The sequence below is a fragment of the Dipodomys merriami genome, unplaced genomic scaffold (assembly GCF_024711535.1).
Source record: "Dipodomys merriami isolate MVZ:Mamm:240054 unplaced genomic scaffold, mDipMer1.0.p SCAF_5, whole genome shotgun sequence".
NCBI classification, from domain to species: domain Eukaryota; kingdom Metazoa; phylum Chordata; class Mammalia; order Rodentia; family Heteromyidae; genus Dipodomys; species Dipodomys merriami.
Genome location: NW_027206068.1, coordinates 37410178 through 37427888, shown reverse-complemented (window position 1 = coordinate 37427888; position 17711 = coordinate 37410178). Strand labels below are relative to the sequence as shown.

At 37.0% G+C, this 17711-nt stretch overlaps 1 protein-coding gene across 2 annotated transcripts in view; it reads left to right on the top strand.

The window, feature by feature from the left end:
- Positions 1 to 2642: 2642 nt before the first annotated feature.
- Positions 2643 to 17711, top strand: part of LOC138809642 (ATP-dependent translocase ABCB1) — a 65730-nt gene continuing 50661 nt past the window's right edge. For both annotated transcript variants that reach the window (XM_069996397.1, XM_069996396.1), the window contains exons 1-4: positions 2643 to 2724; positions 3299 to 3363; positions 7260 to 7302; positions 13295 to 13451. In XM_069996397.1, the coding sequence (XP_069852498.1) occupies positions 3305 to 3363; positions 7260 to 7302; positions 13295 to 13451 (259 nt within the window). In that variant the 5' untranslated portion in view covers positions 2643 to 2724; positions 3299 to 3304. The remainder of the gene's footprint in view (positions 2725 to 3298; positions 3364 to 7259; positions 7303 to 13294; positions 13452 to 17711) is intronic.

Below are 17711 nucleotides of genomic sequence, written 5' to 3'. Positions count from 1 at the left end.
TTCAAGACAGAATGTAGCAGGAACATAGTCTTTTATGTGGGGAGAGTTTACAAAATTGGTTAAATTACTTCTAAGGGTGAAAGGGAAATAGAAATAGATGTTTAAATGAAGATGTACATGATAATTTGGAAAATGGATGACTGAATTCCATTGTAAACTAAGTTCAAGTAAAAAACAAGTCCAGTTTAGTGGGGATAGAAGGCACTAGTAAAGACTGGTGTCTTTAAATATGTCAAGAACAAGAGATGATCTATTGCTTTCAATCATCAAGTGTTATATCTACATTTTCAATAAAATGAAACTCTCATAGTATCATTAAAAAATGCCTTAGCTGGTTCTTAACCTCACATTCCTCAGGGATGCTTTTCACTTGAAACTTAAGGTAATAGAAAAAATAACCATTGTACTTTTTATGTCTTGTACAATTTTAAGAGGAGTTGAGATCACTTACAAAGATATAAAAGCCTAACAAGAGTGCATACATATATATGAATATATATTCATATATTATGTATGTTATATACACAATACACATACATATATAATGTATAGTATGTACACAACATGTTAATATATATGTATATACTTACATATGTATAATTACATACATAATATATGTATATATGTATATGCATATAAATGTATATACATTTATATATACACATTTATATATATTTACAAAAATACATTTATATATACACATTTATATAAATATATATACATTTATATGTAAATACATATATATACAATATGTGAATATACATATATATTAACATATATTATATATGAACATATATTATGCACAGAATATACATAAATGTATACATAATATAAAAGTAGAAACAGAATAAAAGTAGGAAGAAAAGAGTAAAAATGCATGTGATAGAAGTGAAAGCTTCTATTTGTCCCAGGTAGACCACATAGTTGGTGTTAAACCAGTGAATCAGTGTTATATACATGCATGAATTAGAACAGAGAAAATTTAATATCTCATTAGAAAGACTAATGAACAATTAGTAGCCATCAATGACTCTCTAATCATATTGCCAAGAAAAAAAGCACCAATGTAAAGAAAATTTGTAATGAAGAAAGAAAAAAATTATAGTTTTGAAGTGTGTTATTCTTTAAAGAATAGAGAAAATGTCTTTGCAGTATGCAACAAAATAAAACATAAGGTGTTTTAAATGTTTAGGTAAGGTGAGAGTGTATGTAACTGAGAAGGCTGTGTTCCTAAGAAATGTGAAAAGCTCTGATGTTGAGTTACACAAATTAATGTTGAATCTGAATGGTGAAGATTTCATTTCCTTTTAGTCATTTGAAGACACAGGATGAAAAAAATATTGTTAGCAGTAAACATACAAAAAAGTGTAATTAATATATTATGGTAAACATGTTTAATAATCCATATTGAAATGTAAGAATTTCAGATGCCCTGGGAAAATCATGGGTATTAATTTGACAACTAAAAGTTTAAAGTACTGTAAGGTTTGAAATGGTATTTTTGAGCCAAGTGGATAATATATACCTGTAATCCCAGCACTGTGGAGACTAAGTCATGATAATGAATTTGAAGCCAACCTGGGCTACATAGTAAGTTCAAGGGGGGCTTCAGCTACAATATGAGACCTGCCTCAAAATAAAAAAAACAACAACAAGCAATTAAATAGAAATTTTATAATATAGAAAACCGCATCTACCCTGAAAAGCCCATCTATTAACACATTAACAACGGTCCTTTCTATTTCCATGAATTTATCATTTTGAGAAGGTGAACATAGATAATCTCCAGAAACTGATAAACATACCCAAGAAAGATTGTTGCAGAAACATTTCTCACAGCCTTTTTACAGATACTACAAGTGGAAATATGTTTTTAAACTAAGATGTGAAGCCAGTGAAAGTTTCAGTTAACTGCTATACTTAGGGAGTCAATTGTGTATCTACCTATGCACTATTTGTGGATTTATTTATTTTATTTTATTTTTTTCTTGTGAAAATACTGTACAGAGGGGTTACAATTACATGGGCAAGATAATGAGTACATTTCTTACCAGGCATTGTAGCCTCCTCCTTTGTTTCCCCTTCTCATCCCTTCCCATCCTCCCCTACCCCCCCATCCTCCTCGCTCCCCAGCCACCCCCCCCCCGCACCAAAGTTGTAAAGTTTGTTTTCAACATAGCGACTTGTACATCTCATTGTTGCAATGGGTCCACCTGTATCCCTACTTTAACGATCGGTTTTCCCCTTCCCCTCCACAGATTATACCAACATCAAATACTGTGAAAGCAGGGGTTATACTGTGGGGGAGGGACATACAAAACAACAAAGAAATAGACCTGGAGAGCCCCATCTCTACGAGTAAACTGGTCCCTGATGACTCAGGCAAAATTGCCTTCTTCTATTTGCCCTTTGCAGAGGGACAACGGAAAAAAGGACATTCCTCTTATATCCAACCTATTTCGCAACTTCTCCAGCAATCAGCATTCAGTTCAACAGGGCAATCCCGAATCATCAGGCTGATTGGCTGGACAAGACTTCCCCTGACGGGGGTTGAATGAGTTTCTTTTACCCCTCCCGGTACAGGAAGCTGAGGCGCAATTCAGCAGCAGCTTTCCCAGCTCACAGAAGTGCATCCACCGCTTGTGCCCGTGGGTCTTTCCCACTGAACTCCGAGCCTCTCCCCAAAATCCTCGTCCCGGCGGACATTCCAAAGAAACCCTGGAGGTACGAGCGAACATAAACCAGGGTTCGGGACCGCGCAGTTCTGAAGAAGGGTGAAGCTCTGCAGGGTCCGGGGTGTGATGCCCGTGGGAGGAGGGGTCCTGGGGGAGGGAAGGATCCCTTTTGGCCAGGCCTTGGGGACCAAGGGGCGCGAGGCCTGGTGCCACGCCCCTTGCTCCGGGAGCAGCCTCGAGCCTCCGTGTTCCGCGCTCTCCACGCGCCTGGACTCAGTGCTTGGAGCGCATCCACGGCCTGCCGGGAAGTCAGACCCCAGACAGGAGGGAGGAAACTTCCCGCGGTGAGGGGAACCCCAGCAGCGCAGAGCTGCGGTGCCGGAGACGAGGTCCTGAACTTGACCTACAACCTCCATCACCTTCCAAGCAGATGCGCCTAAGGCGCAGCGCCCAGGAAAGGAAGCCTGTGCTTCTCCCAGGCAGAGCGCATCGCAGACACGTAGCGCCCTGACTCACTCACTGCCCTGGGCGCAGGCGGCAGATGCGTGGAGATCTCTCCCCTGTGGCTGCCTGCTGCCCTGCGGGGCCGGGGATTTCGCTCATGTCTTGTGCTTTCTCCTCAGGTCCTCATGGACTCCACAAAAGACGGCGATGGAGCAGGGAAGAACTCAGAGCTCAACAAAAAGAGGTAGACACTTGTTTCACTTTCACAGTCTCCCTGGCTTGGACACGGTTTTCTGGCTCCAGCTCTGAAATAAAAGTGGGTGGTGGTTGTTATTTTCATCCTCAGAAAAGTAAGCCAGCCACTGGAAACAGTCCCCTGCCCAGAACAGTTTCATTGGCTGCGTTGGGCACAGGCTCTGCACCCTCCTCTGTCTTAATGAGGCTCTTCTGGATCCAGACTTTCTGGCACCCCCGCAGGCCATTGTGCACATCCTTTGCTGTTTTATTATCTTGTGTATTACCAACAATATCTGATTGTCCATACACCAGAGCTATTTGTTGCTAGAGTTCCACTCTGTGTTCCAGTACATACTCCTGAGAAACAGCGACATAAACATTGTACTCTTGTGAAATGGATGAATCAGAGGCTAAGACTACATTTCGGAAGTCTTTCCCCTTTCATACGATGTGGAAATGACATCGTATAAAAATTGGTAGTGTGGATGGGAAGGGGAAACAAAGGAGGAGGCTACAATGCTTGATAAGAAATGTACTCATTATCTTGCCCATGTAATGTTACCCTCTGTATAGTATTTTCACAATTAAAAAAAAAGTGGTAGTGTAACCACAGAGAGAAAAAGAAACTATTTTGTTCATGTTGAGCATAATGCCTGTCCTTTACAGGAAAATTTAAACTTCGCTCAAAATTTTAATATAAGTGTAATTGTGAAACAATATAAATGAACAGATTCATAATTATTGTTAGTAACTAAGTTCTTCGGTGTGTGTGAGAAAAAGAAACCAATGTAGAAATCAAATAAATCCTGTTAAATTTGGATTGGAAACTTCAATATCTACTCTGCTGGTAGGGGAACGTCAACTGCGGTCCTCAAGCTTTTGTCTGTCTTTTTCACTCAAGGCTAGTGCTCTACAGCTGGAACCAAACTCACACTTACAGGTTTTTAGTGGTTAATTGGAGATTAACTTGGATTTGTCTGCCAGGACTGGCTTAGAACCTGGATCTTCAGAACTCAGCCCTCTGAGTAAGCTAGGGTTACAAGTGTGAGTTACCTGTGTCCAGCTCTGGATTTTTGTTTTGTTTTATTTTGTTTTAATACTTTCTTTTCAGTCCACTAAATGGAGAAGTAGATACAAGTATTCTTAGTTGATCTTGGTTTCCAAAGACCTTTTCTCAGGGAAAGGAATAAGCACCCCATAGAAAAATGGTTAATATCAAACAGGTCTGGATCAGGGGAAATAAAAGCCAGCATAGGACATATAAACAGGCTTGAGGGGACTCTGCTGGCCTACTCAGGGACAATTTGAACGTCAGAGAAAACACTTGTAATTAATTTTGAGATACTGAATACAATGCAGTTGATGAATCCTTACTGATATCCATTAAGAAAAGAAAATCAAAGAGGATATAAAAGTTAGAGAAAATAAATATGGATTGTCAATGGACCTTAAAATATTCAGAGAAAAATTGTATTTAATAATTATCTTCAGAGTTCTTAGTGAGAGATTTTGCAGTTGGCATCCTAACCAAATGGTCTGGCTTAGTATTTCATAGATTTTATAATGTTACTCAGCCTGTGAGGGAACTTGAATATACAACATTCATAAAAAGTTTATAAAAAAATCTAGAAAAATAAATCGAATAGTATATCCCAATATAATAATTTCTACATGTAGTCAAAATTATTAAGAATGGAGTCTGCATTCCCATCTTCACACTAATCACTCCATTCTGATGTTTATTTTATATTTACTGTACATTCTATCAGATAATTGGTTTTGTCCCATCAAAAATGTCAATGTCAGAGAAAGAGGAGACTTTCTGAGAGATAGAATCACTAAATGTAATGTGTGAATTTTGACTACATCAGAGTTAAAAAAAAAAAACCCTAACAACTATATAAGGTATTCCGTGGCATACCTAGTTTGGATAATAAAAATGTTAAATAGCTAGGAAGTAATGATGTGATACATGATTTTTATGTTTACAACTTAAATATTGAGCACACAATGAACAATTACACAATGAACATCACACAATGATGAGTCAAGGCAAATTGCATGGTAATCATATTATTGTTTCAGTTTCTGAGTATTTGAAAATTCTCAAATAATAAGTTTTCATATAAACAAAAAGACCACAAAATGGAGGACACTATTTTTAGTTTTAAATTTTTAAAGTAATTTCTGAAATTACTATCTTGAAATTATTATTATATTTGTGTTGAGGCTTTGTAGAGAGAAATGATAAAGAAAATTTTTATCCTAATGATACCTTCATTTTTAAAAATTGATTTTATAATATTCTACAGACTTTTCTTCAAACTACAGATTATTTATTTTATTTATGTACTTTGTTAAAGTGTGCTCATCTTAAAACTTAACAATAAATCAGAAGGAGGCTTATTTGGTTTAGCTCAATGATAATGGGATAATAATACTACCTGGACTATCTGTATTTGTATTCTAAAATAAAATTATTTTTTCAAAGATTCATGGATATAACTTTTTTTTATCTTTATTGTGCTTGGGATTGGACCCAGAATCTCAAGAATACTAAGCAGGTGTCCTATCTCTAAATAATATTCCCAGCCCCTTAGAATTAATTAATCTAGAAATCTGAGGTACTATATTACAGATTGGAGGTTAGGGGAAAAACATTGTCGATGAAACTGTGGCTTTATTCCAGAGATAGAACTTAAGATGTTCCTCAATTTCTCTTGTTCTATTATTTTCTCTAAAAGGACAAAAATGTGCCTTCTTTCGAGCTTTTTACAAATTATTTGTAAGGAGACCTACTTAGTGCCAAGAATATCACAACTTCTCCAAAATAGTGTCATTGTAGAGTACTAGAACATAAAAAGCTCAGAGCTAAAACCAACTATTTATAGTGATTGCTCTCCTCTCTTCCTGATTTCAAGGATATTGAATGAGCCTTTACGAAGAAGAAGGTAGAACCAAACCTGAGAATTTTTAGTTGTGCCTTTTTAACATCACTCCAAAGCCAAATACTAGTCAACTCTGTTTTTTTTTCTTTAAAATCTCCTTACCTCTTTTGACCCATTAAAGTTAAACAAATATTAAATTTGCTTTTTAAATTAAAATATATTCCTATATCAAAGTAATGGTATTTTTTCTAAAGTTTTTCATTCCTTCAAAAAATAAGGCTGGTTTGTTATTGTTAGTTTGCTTTCCCTTTGTAAGTGGCACTTACACATGGAAAACACAGGATACTAAGTTAAACTCAAAATAAGGATTGACCTTTTATGAATCAAGATAGCTTATAGGCAATTTAAAGGACATTTCTTTTTGTACGTAGCTTTTCTAGATTGCATTTATTTCCACAAAGATTCTCCTAGGACAGCAGACTTCTATCCTTTCAGAATTAGATTTGCTCATAGGGTGATTTAATTACTTTGTTTCTTAGGCTACTAATGAGGACGACCTGGTTGTCACTGCTACCTCATTACTAAAGGAAATGTTTTAGAATAATATCTAGCAGTACAAAGAATATCCAATGATCTTAATTCTGGAAAGTATGAATGATTTTCTGAAAGATAAATGTGAAAAGCAATATTTATTAGTTTCTGTTTTTCTCATTTCAAGAGATATATGTGTGTCTGTGTGTATATTGTAGAGACAGAAAGAAAGAGATTTCATCTTGGAACATTAGGAAATACCCAAGTGACAAGGATGAAAATATTAATACAAAAAATCCTAACTCTGGTAAATACATCAATTTGTAAGAGGCGAAAAATCATATTTAACCTTCATAAATCATATCATAATATTGGCTTTCTTTGTCCTGAATAGTATATATATACATATATATGTTTCTTTGTTCTAGTTGTCATTAAATATAAGCTCTATAATCAATTTGGTTTTTGTTACTGTGTTTTTTAGTAAGAAGAAGGAAAAAAAACCAACTGTCAGTACATTTGCAATGGTGAGTTTGAATTCACTTGGTATTCAAAATACTTAGAAAAGCTGACCTTTTCTTCCTAGAAAAGAAAGATTTCATACAGTGTATTATTTTCATTAAGAATATGGTAACAGAGAGGGAGAATTCAGCTTATTTTCAGAGGAAGGCTGATCATAACCTGAAATGTGAATTAAGCCATAACAGCCACCCTTCCTTACCTAGTTTTCATTATTCTCCTAGTCAATTATATTGCCAGTGGTCTGTTCCCTACACAGACATTTCTCCTCATGATGCACTTAGCCATCTGGCTAGAAAGAACCTTCCTCATTGTGTACTGTCCTTAATGGCTCTGCAATCCTGGTTGGCCTGAGGTCGAAGTCCCAAGCACCCATAAAAATAAAAGGCAACAATGGATTATTTATTATTGTGAATTGGCATATGCCATTATTCCTCTTGGTGAAGGGCTGAAAAATAAAAAAAAATTGAATACCTTAACTCTTTATTTCAGTTTCTTCTACCATGGTGATTGTTTTGAATATCTTCTTTAATCCCACCTGGAATAAGACAGGAATTTTATGGGTGCATGGTAGGGACTAAGAGTGTGAAGTTAGATGAATTTAGGTACACTGTTCTAGTGACTGGAACTCAGGAGACTACTGAATCAATAAAATCTTGAGGCACACATTTTAGAATTCCTCATTGTACAATAGATGTTTTTAAAGCAGGGAGAAATGTGTAGATTGCCATTTAAAATAGTTTTATTTTTCTAAATTGAATGTGAAAATGGTTATAGGTAGGAAGACTGCAATGTGAGTTTTATACTGAGAACTCTGCATATCTTGTGCCATCTTTATCTCTTTGTGCTACAGCTTTCCTTTTATTTAATCTCTACGATCTTTTTGTAATTATTGGAGAAAAAGCATAGTAATCATTCACAGGATGACTACTTTGTGCAATGGAGGACTCTGAGCACATGCTCTACCATTTAGCTTCCCTTCCAGCCCTATATTTGTAGGTTAATTTTTTTAGATAACTTAAGGGTTTTTTTTTTTGCTTCATTTTTGGGTTTAGAGTAGAATGATAAATGTATTTTGGATCACATGCATTCATGAAGTTTGTGTGTTAAAATCAATATGCAGTTATCATAGATGCGATATATTTATTTGTTCTATCAGCTATAAGAGAATACTACTTTACTAAATAGAAGGTAGTTGAAACATGTTAACACTTAAGACTACACAGTTATTTTGCATATTATTTTTAGAATTATATTTTTATATTTTATATTTTTATTATTGTTATGTAGTTGTACAAAGGCATTACCCCTCAACAAATCAGTTTATGAGTATAATATATCTTGATGGATGTCACCTTGATCATCAGCCTCCCGGATACCTCTCAACCCAACTCCCCCCTTTCAATTTTCTTAATTTGGAGGATATCCAAATATTATGACTTCATTCTCTCTAGCTTCCTTTTTTCATTCTTCTGCCCTCCTCCCTTTTATCTCCCCCCACTTTCTTGGAATTCATTTTGTTCGACTGTGTGCTGGTTTTTCTATGGAATTACACGTTTGAATTCTTCCCTGAAAATACCATATTTTGGTGAAAAATTTTATGTATACTGCATATAACTTTTGTATACTTATAAAGTAGTTTGGACTTACACATATGAGAAAAAGCATGTATCCTTTGTTTCTTGGTGCCTGACTGATTTCACTTTACATTATTTGGTGGGAGGGCAGGGACTGTACTACTACTTGAATTCAAGACCTTGGCAGGCACTGTACTATTTGAACCATATTCTCAGCCCTTTTCTCTTCAGTTATTTTTTTTATTAGGTGTCAGGATTTTTTTCCCCTGGCCCAACTGTAGTCTTCCTATATAAGCCTCTTGCATAGCTGGTATGATAGGTGTGAGCAACCATACACAACTTTATTAGTAGAGATGGGGGGGGGGTCTTACATTTTGCTTCGGCTGGTGTTGAACCATAATCTTCCTATTCCCTGTATCCTCAGTCACTGTGATTATAACTTCTGACTCTGTCTCAGCCTCTTTAGTACTATGATTTTAGATATGAGAAGCTCCAGTTTTTAAAAATAGTCACTTACTTGAACCATAGTGCTCAACTTAGAATGCAAAATTCTTATATGTTAGGACATGTAACATTACTATTAGTATTGTGGTCAAGGAATAAATGTCTGGATTTAGAATGGACATACACATATATACAAAGACACACACATAAACACATAGTACTGTATGCCAGGCATAGTTGTAAATACTTATATTTCATCTTTAAGCATCTCTTTTAGGTAAAGCCTGCTGTTATATAGAGGCCAGAAATTAACTGGCTCAGGATACATAGCGGGACCATGATAGTAGGACTGTATTATTGGAGTTTTGATCAAGTGGGCTAGTACTCAAATGGCTTTTTCTTATGTCATGTCCATTATATCCCACAGGAAGAAACAGATTCAAAGAAGTTAAGGAACATATTCAAGACGCAGAGACACATAACTATTATGGAGGAAGGCTTAGATTTTGTTAGATATGCCTAATTGTTTTTAAAAACTGATTGTTTGCTAGTTTATAATTAAACTGTTACCAGTCTAGTATTGATAAAGTCTTTAGGTTGTTATCTTCTGGCCATCTGATCTTTGAAGACTTTCCCACCCTTATCAGAACCTGCTTCCCACTTTAAGTTGTCCGGACAAATTCTATGTATGAATGACCATAGGCTCATATATATTAGTTTTCAGCTGATTCTTCATAGCTTTGGCCTTCCTTTGGACATTGTGTGTTCATTTCCGATCAATAATTCAGAAAAATACTAACTTAATTGCTTAAGCAAGTTATATTTATTACCCAGAAAAATACTAACTTAATTGTTTAAACAAGATAAATTTATTACTCTACAGTTATGGAGCGAGTGAGAGGTCTTACTGGGCTGAAATCATCATGCCAGCAGTATTGTATTCTTTCTGGAAGTTCTGAGGGAGAATCTGTTTCCTTCCTTTAACCTGTCAGATGGGAGCTTGCATTTCTAGGCCATCACCAACTCCTTGCATCACTCCACACTTCTATTGCTTATTCTGAGCCCCCTGTTTCCCTCTTGGATACACTCTAACCCATGCGATTACATTGGGTCCACTTGAGTAATCTTTGATTTTTCTTATTCTTTTTTTTAATTGTGAAAATACCGTACAGAGGGGTTACAATTACATGAGCAAGGTAATGAGTACATTTCTTATCAAGTATTGTTGCCTCCTCCTTTATTTCCCCTTCCCATCCCTTCCCAACTCCTCCCCCTCCCTTCCCCATCCCCTCCCCCCACAAAGTTGTAAAGTTCGTTTTTCGACATGATTTTTCTTTCAATCTCTTTCAAGTCCCTTGATTTATACAGGAGAAATGGTAATTGTTTCCCAGGTATGTTGTGAGTCCATTTTAAATAGTTTTTTTTTTTTTATTATCAAGGTGATGTACAGAGGGGTTACATAAGTAAGGTAATAAGTACATTTCTTGTCAAACTTGTTACCCCTTCCCTCATTTTTCTCCTACTTTCCCTCCTTCTCCAATCGCCCCCTCCCCAAGCTGTAAAGATCATTTCCAACATATTGTCTTGTGACTATCGCTGTTGCATTGGTCTCTCCCTTGTCCTTTGTCTCGTCATTTTGTTGTTCCCCTTCCCTTCCCGAATTCAGATAAATGTATATACAATACCAGGGTACCAAAATCAAATACAGTGACAATAGGGGATATACTATAGGGGGAAGAACATACAAAAGAAATAAAAAAATCACATAGTAAATTAAAAACAACCCCAACAAAGAAAAACCTCTTGTGTCCATGTCTTAGAGTTCATTCACTTAGCATCATCTTATATCATCATATGTACATAGCTATTGGACTATTCTGTCACCTGTTAAGATCCTAGACGTATACTAATTATTGCAAATAAGGGAAACCATTGGACCTGTTTCTTTGGGTCTGGCTTGCTTCATTTAATATGGCTTTTCCCTTACAAATGGGACAGTGTCATTCTTTCCGACGGAAACATAGAATTCTACTGAGGGGCATCTGGGTTGGTTCCATATCTTAGCCATGGTGAATAATGCTGTGATAAACATCGTTGTGCTGGTAGCTTTAGTATGACCTTGTTTGTGATCCTTTAGGTAAATGCCCAGAAATGGGATTGCTGGATCATAGGGGATCTCTATGTGGAGTCTTTTGAGGAACCTCCATATTGCTTTCCAGAGTGGTTGAACAAGTTTACACTCCCACCAACAGTGCAGTAGGGTTCCCATTTGGCCAAATCCCCTCCAGCTCTGTTATTAGATTTTTTGATTATAGCCATTCTAACTGGGGTTCGATGGAATCTCAATGTTGTTCTGTATTTCTTTTATGGCCAGAGAAGTTGAGCATTTCTTCATGTGTCTATTGGCCATTCTTATTTCCTCATCAGAGAAATCCCTTTTTAAGTCTTTAGCCGACTTATTTATGGGACAGTTGTATCTTTGAAGATTTGTTTTGGCAGGATTTAATTTTTTGAGTTCTAGGTATATTTTAGATATGAGGCCCTTGTCTATTGTATGGCTAGTGAAGGTCTTCTCCCAATCCATGGGCTTTCTATTGATCTTGCTAGCTATATCCTTTGCCTTGCAGAAGCTCTGCAGTTTCATGCAATCCCATTTGTCCAACCTTTCTTTGATTTGTCGTGCTTCTTGGTCTTTTTAAAGAAAAATTTGGCTTATGCCAAGGAGCCCTAGAGTTTCTCCTATTCCTTCCTGTAATGTTTTCAGGGTGTCTGCTTTTACTTTGAGGTATTTGATCCATTTGGAGTTGATTCTGGTGCAGGGTGATATACAAGGATCTAACTTTAGTTTTCTACAGGTGTTTGACCAATTTTTCCAGTACTATTTACTCAAGCATTTGTCTTTCTTCCATCCTATTATTTTGGGTCCCTTATTGAAGATTAGGTGGCTATAGGTCTGCAGGTTTGTTTCTGGGTCTTCAGTTCTATTCCATTGGTCCTCAGGAATGAATGTTCTTGTGCTAGTACCAAGCTGTTTTGGTTACTATGGCTTTGTAATAGAGTTTGAAGTTTGGTACTGATATTCCTCCAGCACTGTTGTTAGTGCTAAGGATTCTTTTTGCTATTTGCTTTCTTTTATTGTTCCATATGAATTTTTGGATTGCTTCTCCTATTTCATTAAAGAATGAGGTTTGGACATTGATGGGTATTGCATTGAATTTGTAGATAGCCTTTGGCAGTATTGCCATTTTCACGATGTTGATCCTCCCAATCCAGGGGCATGGGAGGATTTTCCACTTATGAGTCCATTTTTCTTACTGTGTCTCCTCCTTTCATTTTTCTAGTCTAGATAAACCTTTTTATCTTCTTATGAGTTGTCTATAATAAGAGGAAATTTGCAGATCTGTGCTGGTCATTCATTAAGATCATGTTTTACTTCTCAGAAAAAAATATTCCTTGAAATGGGATTCATTCTTGTTCTCTGCCTCTTCCATTACTAAAGCTTAATTATGTTAAAAGTGATTTTACATTTATGCTTTGTGCATTTAACCTAAGTGATTTTGTTTTAAGAATGTTTCCACAGTGGTTTCCTCAGAAGAACCTTTGGCATTTCATGTTTTCTTGTGAAATGAAAACTAATCTCTATTCTTAGAAACCAGAACAAAAATACAATGTGTTTCCTGGAGTTTCAGAAAAGACCTATAATTCTCATCAGATCTCACATAATGGACAAATAGAGCCCAATTGGAAGAGTTAGGTCAGAACTCAATCTGATTATATAGTTAACGATTAACAAAGATAGAGGGGTGTTTAATCTAGAATAGTAATAGTAGTGTTGTGAAAATGTTAGGATTTACCAGTGATTTTAAAGGGAGACCAAATCATTCACACACACACACACACACACACACACACACACACACACACACACACACACACACACACACAAATGACCTCTGATGTTCCTTTTTTTCTCTCCTAGTTTCGCTATGCAGGTTGGCTCGACAGGCTGTATATGATCCTGGGAACTTTGGCTGCTGTTATCCATGGAGCTGCACTCCCAATCATGATGCTGGTATTTGGAGACATGACAGATAGCTTTGCAAATGCAGGAAGTAATTTGCCAAATGCTACTCAAAGTAAGTACTGTTTGTGATACAAATGTCCTAGAAACTTGTAGAAACCACTCATTTTAAAGGCTGGTGTAGTCCTCATGCCAATAATCCCAGCTACATAGGTGGTAGAGATTGGGAGATGCATGATTCAGGTCAGCCATTCAATCACACTGAATTATAAAGCTGATTGTCATGTCAAAAACCCCAACTAGGAATACAGGTGGACCCATTGCAACAATGAGATGTACAAGTTGTTATGTCGAAAACGAACTTTACAACTTTGGTGGGGGGGGCGAGAGGGAGGAGGATTGGGTGGCGGGGAGAGGGGAGGAGGATAGGGTGGGGGGGGTGAGGGGAGGATGGCAAGGGATGGGAAGGGGAAACAAAGGAGGAGGGTACAATGCTTGATAAGAAATGTACTCATGTAATTGTAACCCCTCCATGCAGTATTTTCACAATTTAAAAAACCCAGTTTATGGAGGTAGGATGATCACATTCTGAGGAAAAGAAAGACCTTAGCTGAAAAGTAAAAGAATAAAAATAGAGCTAGGTATATGGTTTCAGTATTATACTTCTATGCTCTAAGTTAAAAAAACCCAATATGTAAAAAATATTATAACAATGACATTTGTAAGGGCCTTCCTAAGTAAAAATATAATATTTTTGGCTGATAATAAAGGAGATGTGAACAACTCCCTAAGACAGTGGGAGAATGAATAAATCAGAAATAATTCATAACACACCACACACAGAGTAATTGTGTGGGATGTAGGTCCATATATCTCACTGTCAGTCTTCAAGTCAGCTCTGCTGACTTACAACTCCCTTTGCACTTGAGAGTGAAAATGTTTCAAATGCCTGTTTTAGAAAGCTCTTGAAAATATAGAGTTGCCACTTAGCTTATAAATTATTGGTGCTGCTGATCCATCCCAGGGCCATAGATATCAATAGCTGAAACTTGAAGTCTTGATGCTATGAATATCTCCCCAACGAAATGCACATCAATGCTCATTCAATTTGGGTTCCACCTAGAATTTTAACACTTGTTCACAGACTCTGGAAACCAATATTTTGTGATGCTGAGAATCTGTTGTTCACATTGAAGGAGGATGACTTCAGTTTCATGAAAGGAAGTAGTAAATTGGGCCCCAAAATATATAGTAGGCTTGAGCTATGTAAAAGTCTTATGCATTTGTTACCTTCTTCCAAAGCTTTCCACTAAACTACAAATGGTTTCTCTACCCTGATTTATTTTGGTGCTAGTACCAAGGATTAAACTCAAGGCCTTGCAGTTGCTTGTTGGGCTGGACCTCTACAGATTGAGCCATAACATAACTTTGCAAGTTATTTTGGAGATAGAATACTGAAGGGTTTGGAGGGGGGGGGTCTGGAGGGCTTTGGGCCTTGATGCTCTATATCTTAGCCCCTTGGGTAGCTAGGAATTTAGCCATGGCCAATAGAAACTGGCTGCTATATCACTTTTACCTTGTACCTTTCTATTACATAGTTCATCAAAAGCATGTTCCTTGGATTCACTGGTTCTTCTACACCTAAATGTTGTAACTTTCTGTTCTGTTAGCTCTCTTACTGGTTTACTTCAGAATAATCAGATATTTCAATACTGTCCAGTAGCTGAGTAGACCTACTCTGTGTCTTTTGGCCTATTCTGAACCTACTATTTTTTAATGAAGTCTAAACACAACACTGTTCTAACAGCATGAGTGGTGTTCACTCATTATTCTGTGCTTTTTTGCACAGTACATTTAGGGATGCTGCTGAACTCATCTATCAAGAAGAAATTGTAATAAAAAACCTCTTGACCCATATCTTGGAGTTTATGTTAATATGCTTCATTATATATGGTCTTATGCACAAAGCAATTGGGTTATTGAGATCTCGTTAAGAATGCCATAGACATATATAGTTTTTCTTTCTTTTTTTTCTCATTTCTCTTAGTTTTCTGTACCTCGTGTCTTTTTCTGTACCTTGTGTCTTGTATATAAGTTTATTCGACCTGTGGAAGGGAAAGGGAATCAGAAACAGCAGGATATGAACCTTACAATTGCGGGGAAGGGGAATGGGGAGGAGTAAGCTGAAGAAAATGAGTAATGGGGTAACAGTGTTTAAAAACTCATTTTGTTACTTGTGTAAATGTACCCCCCCCACTCATCACCTTTTCAATTACAAAAAAGAAGGAAATTGTAAGTTATTAATAAACTACTGAAGCTTGGCCTAGCCTTGAAAGAGAAGACCTTCTGAAGTAAACGTTGCTGATCTCTAGTGGGTCAAAATAAACTAACTTTGTGTATTTGTCATTTTTTTTTGTCACTGTGATAAATACTTGGGTGAAAGAATTTGAAAAAAGGAAAAGGGCGAGGTTCACCGGCTCATGCCTCAGATCCTAGCTACTCAGGAGACAGCAGTCAGGAGGGTCATATTTAGAGGCCAGCATGAGCAAAATGTTAGAAAGACCCTATGTTAACAAAGGTCCAACCATTGTTTTTTACTACTATAATCCTAGCTATGTTGAAGGATTAGAAGGAGGGTCATGATTCCTGAAGGCAAAGGTGAGACCAAGTTGGAGATAAAGCCCAAATGGCGGAGCAGAACAATAACAATAATACTAACAACAAAATTATGATTTATTTGTCCCACAGCTTCAGGTGTTTCAATCTAAGATCATTTGGAACCATTGCTTTGGGCTGCAGACAAGGCTGAATATTATAACAGGAACATGTTTTACAGAGGTTGCTCATATTACGGTAGCCAGGAAATAGATTGGAATAGGCCAGGGACAAAATGCCATTAAATGTGTGCCCCTACTGACCTATTTCCTCCAATTAGGTTACACTTCAGAAAATTTCCATCACTTTCCAATAGTACCATTAAATTGTGAATCCATCTGTGATTAATTTGCTGATTGAGTCAGAGCCATTATAATCCAATACTTGACTTTTACATCTGTGAGATGGAAACCTACACTTACATACTTGAGACTTTGGGGACAGACATGTCATACCGAACCTGTAACACTTATGTTTATAACACTTGGTGTTTTCTTTGATCATCATTAACATTTATATTATGTCAGTTGTGGGGCTTGAACTCTTGGCCTGGGCACTGTTCTTCAGCTCTTCAGCTCAAGGCAAGCACTCTACCACTTGAGCCACAGCTCCATTTCCAGTTTTCTGATGGTTAATTGGAGATAAGAATCTCATGGATGTTCCTGCCCAGAGTCCGGACCAGCTAGGATTACAGGTGCAAGCCACTGGTACCTGGCTATATTATGCTTTATCTCCATCTAAAAGAAAGAAACTAGCTAATAGTCTGCATTTGTTTTTAAATTAAGCTAAGTTACAGTTAGCTTTCCTACTTTGGCTACTTCTCCTATATTACCCAAAGAGTTTCTGGCTTTTTCCATTAAAGATTTATTTTAGATTAGTATTGATCTAGTATTGATCTGGTTTGGGAAGTAGCCCTATGATCTACTGCTTCACTTCTGAGTCTCATTGACTTTCCTGTGTGGGCTGGCTTTGAAGCACAATCTTCATATTTCAGCCTGCTGAGTAGCTTGGATTACAGGCATGAGCCACTAGCACCTGGCATACATTACTTTTATAACTAACTTTTTATAAGTTACTGAAATGTGTGTTCTCTAAGGTTATCTTAGCTTGGGAAGTTTGAATTTGTGAAGCCTGTCTCCACATAAACATTATTTTTGGGGGGTGGGGTCTGGTATGGGGCCTGAACTCTGGGCCTGGGCACTGTCCCTCAGCTCTTCAGCTCAAGGCTAGTGCTCTACCACTTGTGCTACAGCACCACTTCCGGCTTTTTTTCTTTTTGCTTATGTGGTGCTGAGGAATCGAACCCAGGGCCTCATGCATGCAAGGCAAGCGCTCTACCACTGAGCCACCTTCCCAGCCCTTCACATAAAGAATTTGTGAAGGCTACATAGTGGAGGGAAATACTGTATGCCTGTGAACTACCAATTAATAGAGGTTGATTGAAAAGAAGTGATGATTAAAGGAGGCCTGAAGAATAGTATATTTTCATTCTGTTTTTTTGTTAGTAGATTATGCCCAAGTTTTATTCTGACTACTGTACTTTGACCCTGCTGAAGCAAAGGAACTTGGTATCAGAGGTGTCATAGTTGTATATACAAACACAGAGGATCAGATTTTGCCCTGAAATATATAGAGATTTACTTTTTGAACCCCATGAAAATAACTCTACTTAGAGGCTCCCATTGCTAAAGACCATTTGTGTCAATCTTCTAGGTCCATT